Here is a 21,199-nt window from a genome sequence, read left to right as displayed (position 1 = left end):
GCACCTGATCTCAGAACAGTCAACGTTTCTCTCGAAAACTCTTTTCAACCTGTTATAATACCTCTACATATTATATAGATCTGTCATATCACATCGAATAAACTCGCTTTGGACTATATTACTTGTCTTTTTTGTGTTTTCATTGTGTTTTTCCAAATTTCAGCATTTTTCTTATTCCTGCTTTTTAGTTTATATTGTTCTACGAAAGTCCATGTGTGTGTGTGTGTAAGTAAGTAAGTGCGTGACAGAGAGAATTAGTGTTTGTGTGAGTGTGGGTGGATGGGTGTCGGTGGGGGTGGCTGCGTCTCGTGCCCGCGCAGGTGTACGGGAGCGCGCAGTGTTGTGCCGGTGTGGAGTTGTGGAGAATGGAGGTCCGACCAGAGCGATTTAAAGCGGCAGCGGCGAAGACTCTCGGAAGAATAAACCGGTAAGAGTTCAACTTTATTTAACTACATGAAACTGATACGAAAATGTCAAAGTTGCTTGACATCTTGGTATTTTGAGCACATGGTGTTGTATGACAGCGATGCATCCTTCAACACTGCTAGAGCTTTAAAAGAGCTTAATGAAGTTTAATGGCGATTAAAGCAATGACAAGAACTCGTTTTTATAAGCGTGACCGTGTTAAATGTGTGTTTATATAGAAACTGGTAGAATTAGTTCTACATGAATGATGGGCAGGAATTGATGATTGCTTGAAATCTGATGAAACGAGAATGTAGCATGATGCATTGAAGAAAAGCTGATTTTATTGATTATTTTTAGTGCTTGTGTAGTTTGTGTGAGTGTGTGTTCGGGATGACCAGATTAACTCGACTGGACTATTTATAGAGGCACTTGTCCGGTTTTTGACGTCACGATTCACCTGTCAGGTGACCACTTCCTGTCTTCATCATGGCTTTATTATTGAGATGAAGCATATGCTTAGAGTTTGAAAACACCGCTGTAAGCATTACTCTTATTATAAACACTCTGGCAGGTAGGACTGCACGATCATGGGTAAACTCATAATCGGGATTATTTTGCTCAAAATTTTAATCACGGTTAATAAACGCGGTTATTTGGTCAGTTCAGAACTTTTGTTTTTAATATCACTTCAGCATGAATATGTTATAATCTGCTGCCATTGAACTTCTTCAATACCGTATTCAAAGGACACAATCAATCATCTAAACACTGAACATTTTGTGACCTTCGGAATGAAACTTTGCTACTCCATGTTTGATTTTCTTATTATAAATAATCACTATTGGTCACCCTTCATCTTTGTCTGTGGGTTTTGCAAAAAAGTAAAAATGTTTTTTGTTTTATTTTATTTCCGTTAAAGTGGCAGTTTAAAAGATACAAGCTTTGCGATGATTTTCTGACCTTATTAAAACATTATCACAACGATTATGTTCAATGCATTGTGGGAAGCGTAAATCGTTATCACGATTAAAATGCAATGAATTGTGCAGCCCTACTGGCAGTAGTATGTTTGTCATGTACAGGGAAAGGGTTTATTCTGAATTGTGTTAGGAATTTGACCTCTTTGACTTATTAAAAGAACTAAAAGACACTGTTATGCTCAAACTGCGTGTTTTCATTTGTTACTTTGTAGAAAGGTACATTTAAAATGTCAAATATAAATATATGAAATTCTTTATGTCTGTTTAGTCATGGATTCCTTTCACAGGGCTGTAAACACATATTCTTTTATTTGGAGTATTTAGTGTTTAGTGTAATGAATACTTCATCAGGTATTATTCATATTCAGTATGATACTTCATGTAACATCTCCAGCAATATTTGAATAATAATTCATTATTTGCTCCAGCAATAATGAAGTTTGCATAAATTATTGAGGAGATTAACAAACTAGACAATTAGTAAGAATTACGTAACAGGTTGTCTTAATAACTCTAAAGCTTTGTGTACATAAATGAATTCTAGTGATTCAATTGTTTATAGAGGTTGATTGGTTTGTGTTCATACTGAAAGGATCAGCTCAGCTCACAACATTTGACTGATTTGACAAGAAAAACACACAATCTCTCTCTTTCCTTCTTTCCGTTTGTCTGTTTTTTGTTGTATTCTGAGCAGTCTTTAACTTGTAAATCCATTCCTGAAATAAATCTCCAACAAACCTGGTCCTGTTCAAATCCTCTCTCTCTCTCTCTTTCTCTTGCTCGCTCACCTGCTGTCTCATGTTTTGTGTCTTTGTCTCTCGCTCTCTCTTCCTCTTGCCTGGAAAGCCCTATCACAGTTCCACACGTTATGCTTGCTATAACTTGCTATAAATAAATGATTACATCCTGAACCCTCTAACCGTGTTGTTTAATCATAATCGGGCGTGTTTAAAGGGATCGTTCAAACAAAAATAAAAATTCTGTCATCATTCATTCACTCTAAATGTCATTCAAAACCTGTGACAGTAGAACACAAAAGAAGGTATTTTGAGAAATGTCTCAGTGGTTTTGTGTTCATTCATACAATGGACGTCAATAGGGTTCAGTGTTGTTTGGTTATCAACATTCTTCAGAATATCTTCTTTCGTAGAAGAAAGAAAGTCATACAGGTTTGGAATGACATGAAGGTGAATAAATAATGCATGCCCGTTCATTTTGGGTGCGCCGTCCCTTTAAGGTCTGAGTTTTCACACGCTCCGAGATATAAATGATCTCATTAGTTTGCAATACAATTTATTAGTTTGTGTTGTTTTAAGAGTTAAATTCAGAGGTGTTCCTGGTTAAATCTGGACACAATTAAAATAAATGATCTGGTGTTTGCCATCAGTGAATGGACAGTGGGCTAAATGAATATTTACTCTTCTGTTTCACTTGGATTAGTGGAGGATAATCTGTCTACAATAGCCTGTTTACTAGAAGCTGAAGCTGCTTAAACTCACCAAACTACCGCTGTTTAAGACATCTTTGCCTTTTTTGTCTATGTGACGTATGTTAAATTGAGCTTTTTAGAGACTTCATGGATAAATTTGAGAAGTTGTGATAGAATAAAAAGCGAGCCAGTAAAAATGTAATGATGTCCTTACAGTACGCTCACAGATAAAATGCTGATGGGTTGGTGTTGTGCATGTGATTTGATTTGCACAAAACAAAAACAATATAAGCAGCAGATCAGTTGACAGATCTATATGCATTAACAATCTTTCATTCTATAAGTCTCCAAGACCTCTGAGACCGAACACACGTCGTCACTTTCTGACATTTTTCTACTGCGTGGATGCATTGCGCACACCCTCTTGTTTATTCTCTAATGATAACTGAATCTGTTTTAAGTGCACCCAACGCCAGTTTTCATAATTTGATACAGCACAATGATAAACGTTATTGCGTTATCATTTAATGTTATAACATTTCAATGTCAAAGCATCGTCACACACACACACGCGCACACGCTATGAGGGAATATACACTCTCTTCAGATGGGATGGTCAGAAATATGATCACTGGGGATCTGAAGCGATTTAGGAGAAGAGAGGAATGGATGGATGATGGGGGAGGGGAAGAGAGCAGAAAAAGACGAAAATAGAAGGTTTGATCAATAATTCAGGCTCAGAGGAACATTATTATTTAATCAGAGCTGAAGTACAGCTGTACTCTGACAGTAAGAGCGTGTTGCACTGTCTGTACTTAACAGAGAATGACGTCTGCTTTATTCTGAAATTTACACATCGTGCTAAACTCCTTTCATATGATTTAGCCATTCTTAACGTAATTTGGCAAGTCACATATACAGCAAGGTTTTTTGTGACACAAAAATATTTTGTATCGTGGTGGGTTATTTCTATTAAAGTTGAAAGAATTTTTTTTATTAAAACCGCAAGAAATTTCACAAAAAACAGGTCCGGGTCACATTGTATAGCAGATACACTTTACATAAACGGTTAATAAAAAAAAGCTTCAGTTTTGTTTCATTTAAGTATCAACTTTGATGAGATTGATCTCATGTTTGATGTTTATTTTCATTGGGCAGCTGGATCTGAACTCGGCACAATTCTTTACACTTTGGTTCTGAAAGTGGCGTGTTTGATACCATGTGTTGTGTGGCTGATGTGTCAGTAATGAAGGTTTGTTTCATTTCTCAGGGTTTTAGAGAAGCGTCAGGAGAATGGAGAGACGATCGAGTTGTCTGCAGAAGGTCGTCCGGAGCTTCAGGAGGAGAAAGATCTTCCTGTGGTGGACTGCACGTGCTTTGGACTTCCACGACGATACATCATCGCCATTCTGTCAGGCCTTGGCTTCTGCATCTCGTTTGGAATCCGTTGTAACCTCGGTGTGGCCATTGTTAGCATGGTCAATAATCACACCGTCTACAGAGATGGCAAACCATACATTGTGGTAAGTTCAAGTGTGTGTAAATTCTAAACTAGTTGTTTTTGTTTAATGTCTCGGCATCATTATGCATTACAGTAAAGAGTTGTGTGGCTCTAGCCACTAATTAGGGAAGGGTTTAAATTCTACTTTGCCAGATTTTTTACTTTTTAAGAGACTGGTACAGAAGCCACATTTTTCTCCAGTTCCTTGAGTATTTTCAGCCAACTTGAGTTTCCATTATTTTGAAGTGTGAAGAATCCTGCATGTGAAACGAAATTAAAGGGACACTCCACCCAAAAATGAAAATTCTGTCACGAAATACTCATCCTCTGGTTGTTCCAAACCTGTATAAATGTCTTTGTTCGGTTGAACAAAAAGAAAGATATTTGGAAGAATGTTAGCAACTGACAATTCTGGGGCATCATTGACTACAATAGAAGGACAAATTATTGTATCATTTTTTTTGTTCCGTTGAACACAAAAGAAGATATTTTGAGGAATTTGGGACAGCAAACAGTTGTAGGGCACCTATTTTCTTTCCTACTATGGTAGTCAATGATGCCCCAGAATTGTCGGTTGCTAACATTCTTCCAAATATCTTGCTCTGTGTTCAACCGAACAAAGACATTTATACAGGTTTGGAACAACTAGAGGATGAGTCATTCATAACAGAATTTCTATTTTCATTGCATTAGTTTTATTGAAGCACCATTTTAACAACATGAACGCCAAATGGTGTGTAAGGCTGCATCAGCCTTTTTTCTGTGTTGTTGGTGACATTAATCAATAAAAACACGACCGTATTCATTTCATATCAAAATATGGTACACCAATTGTTGAACAGATATATAACAAATAGAAAAAACAATTTACACTGCGTTCCAAATTATTATGCAAATGATATCTTTCTCTGGTTTTCCTAATTTGTCGATGCAAACGACAGTCAGTATAACTTTCAAGTAATCAACAGTTAGGGTACATTTGGAATTTTATTGAACAAACCTCCCACTGACAACAGTATTTATTTAAAAAATGAAAAACTCAAAATGCACTGTTCCAAATTATTATGCACAACAGAGTTTGAAAACATTTCATAGGTTGTAAAAAACTGAAAATGGTCATTTGTTGAATTTGCAGCATTAGGAGGTCATATTTACTGAAATCAAAAGCTATTTCAATCAAAAACATCCTAACAGGGCAAGTTACATGTTAACATAGGACCCCTTCTTTGATATCACCTTCACAATTCTTGCATCCATTGAACTTGTGAGTTTTTGGATAGTTTCTGATTGAATTTCTTTGCAGGATGTCAGAATAGCCTCCCAGAGCTGCTGTTTTGATGCTAACTGCCTCCCACCATCATAGATCTTTCGCTTGAGGATGCTCCAAAGGTTCTCAATAGGGTTGAGGTCAGGGGAGGATGGTGGCCACACCATGAGTTTCTCTCCTTTTATGCCCATAGCAGCCAATGACACAGAGGTATTCTTTGCAGCAAGAGATGGTGCATTGTCATGCATGAAGATGATTTTGCTACGGAAGGCATGGTTCTTCTTTTTGTACCATGGAAGAAAGTGCTCAGTCAGAAACTCTACATACCTTGCAGAGTTCATTTTCACACCTTCAGGGACCCTAAAGGGGCCCACCAGCTGTCTCCCCATGATTCCAGCCCAAAACATGACTCCGCCACCTCCTTGCTGACGTCGCAGCCTTGTTGGGACATGGTGGCCATCCACCAACCATCCACTACTCCATCCATCTGGACCATCCAGGGTTGCATGGCACTCATCAGTAAACAAGACTGTTTGAAAATTAGTCTTCATGTATGTGTGGGCCCACTGCAACCGTTTCTGCTTGTGAGCATTGGTTAGGGGTGGCCGAATAGTAGGTTTATGCACAACTGCAAGCATCTGGAGGATCCTACACCTTGAGGTTTTCGGGACTCCCGAGGCACCAGCAGCTTCAAATACCTGTTTGCTGCTTTGCAATGGCATTTTTGCAGCTGCTCTCTTAATCCGATGAATTTGTCTGGAAGAAACCTTCCTCATTCTGCCTTTATCTGCACGAACCCTTCTGTGCTCTGAATCAGCCACAAATGTCTTCACAGTACGATGATCTCGCTTAAGTTTTCGTGAAATATCTAATGTTTTCATACCTTGTCCAAGACATTGCACTATTTGACGCTTTTCGGCAGCAGACAGATCCTTTTTCTTTCCCATATTGCTTGAAACCTGTGGCCTGCTTAATAATGTGGAACGTCCTTCTTAAGTAGTTTTCCTTTAATTGGGCTCACCTGGCAAACTACTTATCACAGGTGTCTGAGATTGATTTCAGTGATCCAAAGAGCACTGAGACACAATACCATCCATAAGTTTAATTGAACAATATAAAATTAAATGTTTACGACACTTAAATCCAATTTGCATAATAATTTGGAACGCAGTGTAAATACATAAATATAAAGACATTACTTCTGCATATCAAAACAACACTTTGTGATTGTCATTGTCACCAGTGCCTTGACTGGTTTGGAGATGGTGCCACATTAAATGTGCTCATAACTTTCTGATCGATTGGCATTAAATCTGCTGTCCATTAATATTTCAGATCATAATGAATGCAGAACACAAAACTGTGTTGAAAAACCCTCAAAAAATGTGTTTAAAACGGGACAAACCTTACCGTTGGTATTGAATCAATTATTTGTACAATCATCTGCCATCCTGGATGTAACTTCTCACTGAACCAAGTGCAATGCATTGTGGGATTGCCTTCTGTATGACATATAAATGTAGTGCTGTCTTAGAATTTCACCCAAAAATATTTTTTTCGGACCATTTGGAATAGAAGGTGCCTTTGATGACATACCATTCAGTTAAATACCCAGTTTCAACTTTTGGCATTGTGTTTTTTATTTAAAATAAAATATCCTGGTGTGTTTCAGAAAGCTCAGTTCACGTGGGATCCGGAGACCGTCGGAATGATCCACGGATCGTTTTTTTGGGGATACATCGTTACTCAGATTCCTGGAGGTTTCATCTGTCAGAAATTTGCTGCCAACAGGTCAGTCGTCCAGGGGTTGAAGCACAGCAAACAGAATCCACACAGAAAGAAAAAACCCTTTGTAATCAATGTCTGTCTCTCTGTGTCTCAGGGTATTTGGTTTTGCAATTGTTGCCACATCTGTGCTGAATATGCTCATTCCCACAGCGGCCCGGATGCATTTTGGCTGTGTGATTATAGTGAGAGTACTGCAGGGGCTGGTGGAGGTGAAAACATGATTCCTAACACATGTGTAGTAGTTTACTATCGCTGTAGCAAATAATAATCAATTATACGTCAATGACTACATTCTTCCTACATAGGGTGTGTCCTATCCAGCATGCCATGGGATCTGGGCGAAATGGGCTCCACCTTTAGAAAGAAGCCGATTGGCCACAACAGCGTTCTGTGGTGAGGTCATTGTTTTTGCTTGGCATTGTAATATCTTTGGATGTTTGATTAAAATACTGGCTGTTAGTTTGAAGATATTAAACTACTGAAAGGCTGAGGATTGCGTGTTTATGAAATTTATTTGATATATGTGTCATCGTCGGCGTCAGGTTCATATGCAGGTGCCGTCATCGCGATGCCTTTAGCCGGTGTTCTCGTACAGTATTCAGGCTGGTCATCGGTCTTCTATGTATATGGTGAGAAACACTGGGTTCCTAATAGTCGTTTTTTTCAATCACTGTATATAATGTATGTAATGTCGCTTTTATTTTTATATTGAATTTTAATGACAATACTTGATATGCATGTTTGTGTTTTGCTACAATATTGCTAAAACATTAAACAATAACAAAAAATAAGGTGGTATAAGCTAGGCAAATGTTAAAATAAATAAATATGTAAATGGGTAGTTGACAAATACCGTTGTGTCCTATGGTGTGACAAAAACTGTTTATAATATATAATTTTATATCATTAATATTTAAATATAGCCTATAATATAAAATAACATTTGAGATTTGACATTTTTGCTGTCACACCATAGGGACACATTTACACATTTATTTGTCAACTACCCAAATATAAAATATGAAAATGTAACATGACATTATAAACAAAGGAAATAATCTCTCTCTCTCTCTCTCTCTCTCTCTCTCTCCCTCCCTCACTCTGTAGGTACTTTTGGGGTGTGCTGGTACTCGTTCTGGATTCTGGTGTCATACGAGAGTCCGGCAGCTCACCCCACCATCACCCCTGAGGAGAGAAAATATATTGAAGATGCAATCGGTGAATCAGCCCAACTCATGAATCCACTGACGGTAAACACACACACACGCACGCACACACTTTTTTTTATTGTATGAAGATGAATTGCTGATCTACAGTAATACTGGAAGACAAATGGAGAATGAATCTCTTCTCCTCTCGTGCAGAAATTCAACACCCCCTGGCGTCAGTTCTTCACATCCATGCCCGTGTACGCCATCATCGTGGCGAATTTCTGCAGGAGCTGGACCTTCTACTTGCTTCTCATCAGCCAGCCTGCGTATTTCGAAGAGGTCTTTAAATTTGAGATCAGTAAGGTGAGAAAGCGTACAGTATATAAGTAGATGATGGTACGAACTCCATCATGAATAAAATCACATTCATGGCTCATGTTTCTACTACAGAACAAAAATAAGGTTCTTTGTAATAGAAAAAGGGTTTTCAGACATGGTTCTTCTCAAGACCATTGTTTTTTCTTTTTGTGGAAGCAAATGTCTTCTGCGAGAAATTCCCTTTTCTAGCACTTTTATTTTGAAGAGTGTGGGATTAAATCTCCTGCTTTTAACAGGATTCTCCTGTAAATTTCATTTTCGGTTTAAATCTACTTTGTTGCCATGATTGCGTATGTACCTACACTTAAGGTCTTTGCACATACAGTCCGAAATTTTCATATGCGTTTTTTGTATTTGGCGCTCGTTCGTACGGTGTCTCTGAATTTTCAGAACGCCTCTCAAAATGGATGCGAAAACTGCAGAAAATCGAAGCCAGTCCAATTTGTTTTATGACGGACGAAAATATCTGAGGCGGTGTGTAAATGGCCTTTACTCTCTCTAGGTTGGCATCCTCTCTGCTCTTCCTCATCTGGTGATGACTATCATCGTGCCCATTGGAGGACAGCTGGCCGACTACCTGAGGAGTCACAACATTATGACCACCACCAATGTCAGGAAAATGATGAACTGTGGCGGTAATGATGTGTCCAGATCTTCAGCTGTTTTCATTAGACTGTTTGCATTCATATAAATCAGGATCTGTGCGTGTGTGTGTAAGTGTGCTTATATAAATCAATAGTTTGAGCATCTGATAGTTGTTCTGTGTGTATATTTAGGCTTTGGTTTAGAGGCCACGTTTCTTCTGGTTGTGGGCTTCTCTCACACTAAAGGTGTCGCCATCTCATTTCTCGTCCTGGCTGTCGGGTTTAGTGGCTTTGCTATCTCAGGTAAGGAGGTTTATTTAATGCGTTTGTGTTATTGATTTACATTTTTAACAGTCATGACACTTTCTGTCCAAACTCACAGGGTTCAATGTGAATCATTTGGATATCGCTCCACGTTACGCCAGTATTCTGATGGGTATCTCTAACGGAGTGGGCACTCTCTCTGGTATGGTGTGCCCTCTGATTGTTGGTGCCATGACAAAAAATAAGGTACGCACACATCATCCAAACATCCAAATGTGAGAGAGGAAGCGTTACTGTCAGCTTTACAGGTTATGATGGTGTGGTTTCAGAGCTGCTGTTGTGTATAGATGTGTGGTGCCGATTTGTTTCAGCTTCTCTTTACAACCTTTCATGTTTTGACTTTCTTTAATCTCTCTTTATAACATCCATAAAGCTGTATGTACTGTATGCGTGCGTCATTTTTAACCTTTTTCTGTTGGACTCTACTGTTTCTCATTGCCGGGGGTCTTGAATTCTCTCTGCATAAATCATAATCATACATGATCTGAAATTTCACATTCACATACAGTACATGGCAAAAAAAAACATTTATCAAGTGGTGCTCAACATGTATTTGGACGCTCATGTCACACTTCAAATGTTTGAATGTCTTTGCATTAAATGATAAAATATGCTTTTCCAGCAAACATTTTACAAACAGTATACGCTTTAAAACAGTTCACCCAAAAATAAAAATTCTGTCATCATTTACTCAGCCTTGAGTTGTTCCAAATCTGTATAAATGTCTATGTTCTGATGAACACAGGGAAAGATATTTAGAAGAATGCTTGTAACCAAACAGTTCTTGGCCACGATTGACCACCATAGTAAAAGTGCCCCAGAACTGTTTGCTTTCCTACATTCTTCAAAGTATCTTCTTTTGTGTTCAACAGAACGAAAAATTTATAAAGCAATTTCTTCTATGATTACTATGGAGTCTATGGTGGCCAAGAACTGTTTGGTTACAAGCATTCTTCCAAATATCTTTCTCTGTGTTCAACCAAACAAAGAAATTTATTCAGATTCGGAACAACTCGAGGGTGAGTAAATGATGACGGAATTTTCATTTTAGGGTAACTGTCCCTTTAAGGATTTTAAAGCAATTTTTAAAGCGTAGCATTTTTGGGTGAACTGTGATTTAAAATCACAACAAAAATAACTCCGGAAAAGAAGAGTTAGTTTATAGTCAATCTACAGGTGACATTCAGTCATTAAGCGTGCATATCTGTCGATATATTCGGTCTCCACACACATACATTGTCCTCCTGTCTTTCTCTGTAGACCCGTGAGGAGTGGCAGTATGTGTTTCTCATTGCTTCACTTGTTCATTATGGTGGAGTTATCTTCTACGGTGAATATTTCTGTCTTTTCTTTCTCTGATTTCTTCTCATTCATCTCTTTATCATTGTGCATGTGTGATATTTAACAGCAGAATACACCACAACATTCAACATATGCAAACGTACTTTACATTATACAAAATAGTTATTATTTGACGGCTACAGAGAGTTAGAGGCACGGCACTTCATTTTTTTACGTTGCTTAAAGGCCCTAAAATCAGCTTTATTTATAATACGCAAAAAAATCTTTTAGCAGTGTTAAATATGATCTGGATATTTTCTTACATTTTTGACAAGAATTTTATCAATAAATGAATAAATATCGATGTTGATGATGTCATGGATGCTTCCAGGTATTTTTGCATCAGGAGAGAAGCAGCCGTGGGCGGAGCCAGAAAACATGAGCGAGGAGAAATGTGGAATATTGGGAGAAGACGAGCTGGCGGATGAAACGGAGGAGCTGTATCGCTCTGGGGGTGGAGGCTACGGAGCAACTATGCAATCAGGTGACCCCAACGGGGCGGGGACAGGAGGGGGCGGAGCTGGAGGAAGCTGGGCCTCAGACTGGGATAAAACGGAAGAATACGTCCAACCTGCCGGCACGAATAGCTTTTTGTATGGAGGAGAACTGGATTGATTTTGAGCGATTGGAAGAATAAATCTGAAGGGAGGGATTGGGTGGAAAAAAGGACACAATATTCTTCCATTACAGAAACTGACAGTGGTGAGAGAATGACAAAAAAACAACAACCATGCAATCTTTATCAAACCTTATAGTGAAATCACAGCAATAGATTCAGCACAAGAGTACATGCAAGTGTGTTTGTGTGTGAATGTTTGCGTGTGTCAGTGTTGACTGGATGTGTCATTTTACCATGGTATGAAAGTCAAACCACGACTAATCTTCACAATCAGCTTTTAGAGTTTAGACACACCTGCTCATTCATTATAAATCTGGCCCACATTTGTGAATAATAGTTATGAAATAGCACATGGTTGTGTAAGAGGTATGTACCCTAGTAAACCAAACAAAATCAAATCAAGCATTATGTCCTTTCGTCAAAGTTTCCTCCGAACACTTCTCACAATCCAAACACGAGCTTTTACATTTTTAAGGTTCTTAGGATCAAGAGAAGCTCATGGTGTGTCTAAACGTTCCACTGGTTGTGTCTTAAGTATCTGGTTGTCAATCCTAAATATCCTAAATGTGACAGTTACACGTGAAACCGATCAAATGTTGTTCAAATGTTTTTGCAGAACAAGACGATACAATTACAAGTCAAATATATAAATGCAAAATCTAATTTAGGGAATTGATCGCGTGCCAATGCTGAGAGGTGTGTGTGTATTGGTCCATTTTCAATGCAACTTAAATTTAGACGAATACAATCAAATAGAAATATAACCTGAAACTGTTTGGATGAGCTGATAAAATTGAGATACTCAATGGTTTCTTTTTATTGCTTCGTTTTTTTATATATTTATTCTGTAAGCACATAGTCGTATAATCTTCTATTCAGAAAGCTTTTGTGGAGAATTTGTGTGTAAACAAAAGAATGAGGTACAGTAAACTATAGTCAAATAGTCTGTATTATAGGTGTTTTGTATGGGCTGTACATTTTTTCAATTGTCTTAATTATTTCTAATAATTCTTTTTGTGGTGTGGTGTGATATTCTAGGCATTTTATTTCATCTATATTAAGGTGAAAAATAGATGACAAGGTCAACAATGCTTGTACAGTAAGCACATTACTGAAATCACCTTTTTTCTGGGAATGGGTGTAATAACCACAAATAATGTCAAACAAGCTTGAACCCAGAACATTCCTTTCATCTCTCTGATAAAACATCATTTCAGCCTTTGTCATTGTCTGTCAAATGTGACACAAATGATGCCAAGTGCTGAACGTTTGCATGAAGGGCTTCGTTCAGCGACGGCACGGTGTTTAGAATCTGTATTAATATATGATTTTGTCTGTTTTTTACTGTAACAACCACAGATCAACAGTGTGTTTAGATGTTAAATCACATATATATAGACTGAAGGAGAGGAAAATCATCAGATGTTTCTACGCAGTAGTTTTATTGACAGCATTAAAGGTTATCAGATGTTTTATCCACAACCAATTAGATTTTTAGAAGATTTGCTCTCTTGCTTTTGGTTATTCCAGCATGGCACTTTTTGGGGGGTTTGTGTACAACATTTTAAATATACACACTGATTTATATCAACCAAGTAAAGATCTGATTTTGCTGTCGGACAAACACCTTATGAATTATTAAACCTGTTTTAGGAAGAGATGTTATTTAGTCAAATGAAACACCTGGTCTGTATCTACATAACATTATAAATCAAACATCACTTTGATTTGTGTCTGTTTCCTACATATTGGTTATATGTTATGAATTTGAATGTACAAAAAGTTGTGATAAAGCGACTTATACGATGACATTGATTGTGGTTATTAACATTGCTGTTGTGATGCAAACAACTGTACTGTATACACGGCCTTTAATTCACAGGTATCTGACTTTCAACACTTTCAGTTGTGTATGCAGGTGGACAACAAGGAAAAGACAATATTGTAGCCAGGATCCATTTATTTTATGTTTCACACGCTGTAAATGATGGTCAAACTGTTAGTTCAGGACCAAGCAAGGAGAAAATACAACAAAATCAAGACAAACTCTGTTAATACCGCAATGAGCTCTTGCGTCAGGGCATTCTTATGAACAAAATGTTCAGTATTTGGTAGTTTGTCTCCATCTTATGGGGTAGGACAGAACTACACTGAAAGTTGCTTTATGGAACTACTTAAAAAGCATTGATACATTAACAAAAAAGTTTGTTACACAATTCAACAAGAATTTAAATCAAAGCTCTCAAGTAAAATGATGAATTAAATAGTGCAAATAGGAATATAGTGCAAAGAGAAATACATTTACAAGAAGATAACTGAGGCTCGGAGGTTATCCCTGAGCATCGTCATTGTTCAAACAACACTTCTCTCCAGACACACCAAAGTTTCCTCCGTTTGTAAATGTACTGATGCTGTCGCTGACCAGCGGTCGCTAGACGAACACAACATCATTTTTTAGCGTAATGCAGAAATTCAAAGCTAAATAACTTCATGCACGTTTAAAAGAAATATGTTCTGCTGTTTGTGTAATTGGGTGGATGTATTTTCCTAAACGTGTTTAACTGTTCTTGTGTGTCTGGGTGCTTGACGTTAATAGCCGTTCATTTTCTATATCTGGAAATTACTCCCAGTTTTATTGCACAAAACTTGTCCTTTCTTCTTTTGTTTTTACTCTTACATACAAATGAACATGTCTGAATTATTTTATAGCATAGAGGGAAATCTTCTTTGTGAATATGCGTGTGTGTGTGTGTGTGTAGCTGTATGTCTGTGGTTGTGTTGTGTATTGTTCTACTTCAACGTTCTCATGCTTTCACATTATTAGTCAATTTCATGAAATGATTTTCAAACCAACAGGTTTTACTCTCAACACCGTAAACAGCACTCTCGTCTTCCATTGTTAAGCCAAACACTATGTTTGCAGAAACAGATGGTTTAGAGGAAAACCTGCTAATGAAATGAAACTCCAAACTGTAAAAATGATGTGCTCAATAAGTCATATTACTTTACCTCACCAGAATAATCGAACGAATGAATCATACGAAATGTAACTGGATTGCAGTTTAATAGAATTGGAATTCAATTGTAAAGCTAATTTGGTTGAACTTCAAATTTAAGGCAGCTTTTGAACCTTTTTGCGTGATAGAATGTATTTTAAAGGTGATGGATTTAATTCAACATGAAATTACATTTAAGCATGTTTCTTGCTTCTGAACTGTGACACATTTTGGACTAAACCAGGGTTACAAAGAATGTAGAAATGTGGGTCTTTCGTATCAGAATGGAGTCAGGGCTGAATGTAATTTTGCAGGGGATTGTGGGGGATTTACTGCCATCCTGAAATATCACCAACACATTTCTGAGGAGCTACTTCATTTGGAGTCTAAATTTCAAGTTCACCTTCCCGAGCATCTCTATGTATCCGAAGGGTAACGCTTCTTTTCGTAATGTGTGTACAGAAGCTTAACTAGGTAAATGTAAATCTCATGTTGACCTTGGTGATGTCATCGTTACTCTTTCTCCTGGCTCGCCTCTTTCTTCTGTTTGTCTGCTTTCAGTTCTTCGTACGGATTCTCCTCCACGGTCACGTCTTTCTGAGGCAGCTGCTCGTAGCCTCCCTCCGCTTCCCCTTCTGGTTTTCCTGACTCTGAACTCAGAGTTTGGTACACCTGAGCTTTGACGTTCTGAAGAGCCTCGTACCCACCCTGACCCTGTGCCTGACCCGGTTCCTCGACGGCCCCCAGCGTGTGGTACACGGCCTTCTCGTCATCTGTCTTCTTAAGAGCCTCGTATCCCCCCTCAGCCTTCTCCTGGCCGGAGGCCTCAGCCAGCGTGTGATAAATTGCTTTGTTGCCAAGACCGATTTGCTCGTAGTCTCCACCCGACTTGTCTTTCCTCCCGTCGTCTTTGATCCGTCCTGTGGTCCTGTTTCTATGACGCCGTCGGATTATTACTGCCATCACAATGAAAATCAGGCCCAAAAAAACGATCATTGCTACCAAAATAACCACCACTGATCCTCCTCCACCCGGCTCTCCTGCTGGTAAACACAAAGAGAGGAAGGGTGGATTTCCGGCATAAAAATAAATATGAGAAGTAATTCGTTGCACAATAGTGGACTGAGAATTGAAAATGTATACGGTGCAAAAATAACTGTGAAGAGTTTGCGTGATCTTTGCTTGGGTGCGTTTGCTAAGGTTGAGAGAAACGCCCAGGCTTATCGGACACTTTGTGAAAGTGTGTGACATTTACAATTGGTTCAAAATGAGTTTTGCATTTACAGAAGAAATCTGGTTATACTACTTATTCCGTATAAAAATGTTTATTTGAGCTGTAAAAACATGTCTGGTTATAGTTCTATGTGGATTAGTTTTTTTTCTTGTGGTTGAAAGCACGTCAGTTCAACTCCAACACTTTTTCTGAAGATTACTGTGTGTGTTTACCTTTGTAGTTGTGAGCATTGCTGAATCGTGAAAATCCATTGCCACAGTTTGCCCGGCAGGTGTATGATCCCTGTTCATTTATACGAATGGTTTTGTCGGCCTTATCGAGTCTTTTGCGTGTTTTTGAGATGTCAGTGTGATGCCACTGGTACGTACTGCAGTCTGCTTTACACGCTGCGCAGGAACACTCTAGTTCTGTCTCGTGCTTTGTTGCAAGTGAAGCAGCCGGAGGTCCGTCTGTACCACACACACACACACACACACGCACACGCACACACACACACACAAACATTTGACTTATACTGTTACTGAGTTAGGACCTGTCGGTCGGTCGGTCGGTCGGTCGGTCGGTCTGTCTGTCTGTCTGTCTGTCTGTCTGTCTGTCTGTCTGTCTGTCTGTCTTTCTGTCTGTCTGTCTGTCTGTCTGTCTGTCTGTGAGACATGAAAAGCTGTACATGTTGTATTTTTGAAGCTTTTGCAAGAAGGCTCAGAAGTGTTTTGAGCGCTCACCTATAACTTTTATCTGTTGCGGATCGGACTCGTCTTTCTTTTCGGCGGCCTCTCGGCTAATGTGACTGAATCTGTAGACGGCGTGACATTTGTACTGGCCATTATGACTCTCTGTGGCACTTGGGATGGTGTATATGTCATTCCTTGCAGTATGGATTATGGTGTTATTCTTGTAGAATTTGGCCTGTTCCACTTTGGCCCCGCCCCACACAGCACACCTGAGGGTGAGGGCCTGTTCCTTCAGCACAGGTGTGGCTGGTTCCAACATCACCATGCGGTCTACAAGAGACACAGACGCGTCATACACAGACAGGTCAACATAATGAAACAAGATTTATGGATGAGCACGCTTATTTAATACAAATTATATTTCAAAAAGCAGGTAAAGACTTACCTGTCATCATCAAGGTAACCACATTGCTCCGATGGCTGCTGTTAGCTTCCTTGCACCAGAATGTAGCTCTTTGTGCATTTTCTAAATCTGCATACACCCGCCCCACGTTCGTCCCGTCCGGCATGATATGGATCACGAAGCCAGCATTGTCCCTAAATGAGAAACACTTCCACTTATCCAGTTCCTCGTCCACCTGCAGTGTCAGGACCCTCGCCTCGCCTCTGGCGATAACAGCGCCCCCTGGTGGCAGAGATAACTGCGCGTAGGGCTCCAACTCTGGCGGACAGAAAGAGAGAACAGTGAGAGAAAACCATGACAATGCTAAAATATTGGAGAATGAATCTCATACCTAGAACTACGAGGTTGTGTGCTTCACTCTCCTCTCCGTTGCTTTCACAATTGTATTTTCCGTTGTTTGCTGGTGTAACCATAGTAAGAGCCATCAAGGAATCGTGATGTGGCAGTTTTTCGCCATTAAATTTCCATGTTATCGGTTCACTGGTGCCAGAACATTTCAGGCTAACATCATCCCCAACATACACTGAGGGATACCGTGGCAGGCGAACCACTAAAAGAATAGAAATGAGAAAATCTTTTAAAGACACAGAACTGCTGTAACACAACTATGAATATCTGAAGAGTTTGGTTCCAAAATGAGATCATGTTTTTTATTGTGTTATCACGTTTTTCTTGTGTTAGTTAGCTGTATTTTTTAGTTATTTTGGCTTAAATCAAAACAAACCAACTGCAGTTTGAATGATATTAATTGGAATGCACATTAAAAAACATGATTTTTGACAAATTTTAAAAACGGAGTTCTCATTTTGGAACCAAACTCTTCATTTGCACATATTTTATAAAATTTGTTCATACAACTACATACTTTCAAAAGGGCCATGTAATATATTTTTTTAATGTGATCTGCTTACAACGTTTGTTAAATTTTAGTGCTAACATGGGTTTTTATTCTATTAAGTAATATTGAATGTGTCAGAATATGGAATTCCAAACCTGCCAAAATAAAAAATAAATAAATACAAAAATGAATGAGTATTTATACATTTATTTCCTTATTTATGTGTAATTATATTTTTTCCACGTTCATTTATTTTTTCATTTATTTATTTATACATTTATTTATTTCCACTTTTATTTATTGTAGAACTTGAGGGAATGTTGTAGCGCTCCAAATAGATAAAAAAGTAAAATGCTTGTACTGCAGGTGCGTAGAGCCATGGCTCAGTAGAATACTTGAAAATAAACAGGAGGATGGCTAATCCACTCGAGACTCAAAAAAGTCTACAAAGACATATTGTTTATATTATTTATATTTTTTATTTGATAAATTGCATCGTGCAAAAAGTGCAAAAAAACAGACACACGAGCAAACGTTTCAGCACATGGCTATCTTCAGCACTGAAAACCAGGACTACAAAAATAACTTCAAAACAAAAGACATGACAAAAACACACATAACCCTTACAGATGTTAAGCTTACTAAAACTGAAACATTACAAACTCACGATGGTGCTCTGTGTTTTTGTGAGAGGTAGCATTTCAATGACGATGGATGACAGACTAACTTAAGTTTAAAATTGGTCACAAATACCTGTGATGAGGTGTAATATGATGGATGGACTTCATGACAATTTTTTTTTTATTGCTTTATTTTTGTTATGTAGGAGTCAACTAGACTGACCGTTCTTCATGGACGCGGTGACATGACAAGGGGCCTGGAGTGTCTTTATATGAGGTACTGTCATCATCACCCGAAACCCGAATAATTTTACAAAATTACTCAAATGTTTCTCTAGTCTCTGACATGTACATTAAAGTTAATAGCTCTTCTCTATGAGTGCGGTGCAGTAAAATACACAGTAGCTGGTGCGTAGTAACTTACTGTAAGAAACACAGTATATTGACCAATCAGCAATAAGACTGCAGTCTGTTTTATTAGCATGGAAACGTTATTGACACCACTGGGAACATTAGTATCCAGAACGCCCCTCTGTGAAAATGTTTCTGTCCTCTTATGACAACACCACAATTTACGTTTATGAACAGGAATATGAACGTGTTGTATTGAGATCTGCTGTTAAGCAGGGGAACTGCATTCAGAATCGATTAGATAGGTAAAGTGAAAAGTGTGAGTTACATACCGTTGGGCTTTCCATTGTTTTCTCTTGTGAAAGCCAACAACACTGTGACATAAAGAGAGAAATGAGCTTTACACACACATTCAGAGTTTCACTGAAAATGGAACAGTGTCTTGATCTGTTTCATAACACGAGGATGAGCTAACACAACAGCTTCCCTTGAGAGTCATGAGTGCAACTGATTGCTCAATATTCTTTGGATGATTCTCTAATGGAATATGATGGGAAATGAGTTTATTACAGACTGCTAACCAGATTCTCTCATAGGACTGTGTGTATACAGGAGACAGCGGGTCTGGTTGTTTTCTGATGTTCAGGCCGTCATAAATGTTGTAAGATGATTAGTACATCCACTGTAGGCCTACCGATTTTTTTGAGTAGTAGTTTATGCCAAACTTTTTTGTCATATTTTGTCTGTCAGTTTTATGAGTTTTTTGAAAAGATGGCAGACATCTCCGGTCAAACGCTTACCTTAAAGTTGGCCATTTTTATCATTTATATATGAATGAATCATTAAATTAATGTATACCATACATATACAGTAATATACATTGCCATGTTTCCATATGTTTAGGTACAAAAACGTTGCTGAGGAGTGTTTATAATTTTTGTAATTATAATAAATTGTCAAGCCATCAAATTAGCCAGTGAAAATATACTTTGTAAGAATTTTGGGTTACACTTTATTTTACAGTGCCGTGTTACAGTGTAATTATACATTTAAGTACTGAGTATTAAATATCAACTACATGTACTTACTATAAGGTTAAGGTTAGGATTAGGGTTTGGTTTAGGGTTATTTGCATGTAATTATGCATAATTTATAGTAAATACTATAGTAAACACACGTCACATGCGTAACAAGGGCACCGTAAAATAAAGTGTTACCGAATTTTGTTTAACCATGGCCATTTAGCAATATAATTTAAATGCTAGAGCTGGAACATAAGTTATTTAGAAAATTCATGACTTACACACAGCAAAATCGCCAGTGTTAAAAAAGGGTCAATTTAACTCTCACAGTGTTTATATAATCCACACGTTGAGAGTGTGGATTATATATACACCGTGAGTGTCAATTTGACCTTTTTTAACACTGGCGATTTTACTGTGATGACCAGACATAAAGATTTATGGGTCCTTACATACTATATGTAAAGTTGTGTAAGTTGTGTAAACTGTCTGGTTTAAAATAAACTCCAACATACTAATGCATTTCCGGGGTAAATTGTCACAGTGTAAAACAGCCTTAACAATCAGCACAACAGTTAAAAAATTCTCAAAGACTAAACAATTTATGAATCAGCAAGAATAGAAGGTGACATGACATACAAAAATTTCAAGACATTTCTTTGTTGTGAAAATGTGTAGTTAAAACCTTACTGACCGAGATCCCAAGTGTGACAACTTCTCCATTTGGCATGTAGCCCAATTACGCAACCCAAACCCCTGAGAGTAAATCAGACGGTTAACTGTTTGTTTTACCTGACAGTGTCAGCAGAAAACCCTTCATCTCTAAGAGCAGAGCAGATCGAGCCGTCAGTCTTTCTGTCTGTTAGAAAGAGAAATAACACACAAGACAGAGAGGACTGATGTAGATCACTGAGGAAGTGGACATCAAGTGGTTTCTCGGCTGTGCTGCTTCGTGCCTTTGTGCATGCATGCATGTGTGTGTTTTGTGTCTTTTGCTGTATTTTTTCCAGTCTATTCTGGCACGTTCACCCGTATTTGCCGCACCCCTCAGCAGTGTTTGTGTCTTGTGTTTGTAATTTGCTTGTTATCTCGCTTTGCTATTTAAAGTTAAGAAGATGCAACCATGCAGTTGGTCAGTCATCTTGTGCATCAAGGGCTCAAGAGAAATGCACAATTCATTTATTGTATTGTATTATTTTAGTCATTTACAATCTTCTAATTATGTATAAATATA

At 38.2% G+C, this 21,199-nt stretch overlaps 2 protein-coding genes across 5 annotated transcripts; one reads left to right on the top strand and one right to left on the bottom strand.

Annotated features, from left to right (window-relative positions):
* Positions 1-253: 253 nt before the first annotated feature.
* slc17a7b (solute carrier family 17 member 7b) lies at positions 254-13,561 on the top strand. 3 transcript variants are annotated; one of them, XM_057322101.1, is made up of 13 exons: positions 254-427; positions 4,088-4,340; positions 7,258-7,376; positions 7,468-7,582; positions 7,679-7,766; positions 7,916-8,002; positions 8,481-8,623; positions 8,738-8,887; positions 9,405-9,537; positions 9,733-9,789; positions 9,869-9,996; positions 11,071-11,140; positions 11,483-13,561. In XM_057322101.1, exons 1-13 carry the CDS (start codon positions 366-368, stop codon positions 11,764-11,766), a joined length of 1,689 nt encoding a protein of 562 aa, XP_057178084.1. In that variant the 5' UTR covers positions 254-365; the 3' UTR covers positions 11,767-13,561. The 3 variants fall into 3 exon arrangements, with proteins under 3 accessions (XP_057178084.1, XP_057178083.1, XP_057178085.1); XM_057322100.1 differs by having other exon boundaries at positions 9,679-9,789; XM_057322102.1 differs by lacking the exon at positions 11,071-11,140 and having other exon boundaries at positions 9,679-9,789; positions 11,483-11,658.
* Positions 13,562-13,720: 159 nt separating this feature from the next.
* On the bottom strand, positions 13,721-20,939 carry LOC130546706 (uncharacterized). Of its 2 annotated transcripts, none has more exons than XM_057322107.1 (7): positions 20,758-20,939; positions 19,276-19,317; positions 17,466-17,684; positions 17,117-17,392; positions 16,723-17,001; positions 16,213-16,449; positions 13,721-15,806 (listed from the first exon to the last, which is right to left on the bottom strand). In XM_057322107.1, exons 1-7 carry the CDS (start codon positions 20,783-20,785, stop codon positions 15,280-15,282), a joined length of 1,608 nt encoding a protein of 535 aa, XP_057178090.1. In that variant the 5' UTR covers positions 20,786-20,939; the 3' UTR covers positions 13,721-15,279. The 2 variants fall into 2 exon arrangements, with proteins under 2 accessions (XP_057178090.1, XP_057178089.1); XM_057322106.1 differs by having other exon boundaries at positions 13,721-15,809; positions 20,758-20,938.
* Positions 20,940-21,199: the final 260 nt, after the last annotated feature.

Source organism: Triplophysa rosa, linkage group LG23, assembly GCF_024868665.1.
Source record: "Triplophysa rosa linkage group LG23, Trosa_1v2, whole genome shotgun sequence".
Classification (NCBI taxonomy): domain Eukaryota; kingdom Metazoa; phylum Chordata; class Actinopteri; order Cypriniformes; family Nemacheilidae; genus Triplophysa; species Triplophysa rosa.
Note: the sequence above shows the minus strand (reverse complement) of the source record. Positions and strands in the feature narration are given on the sequence as shown.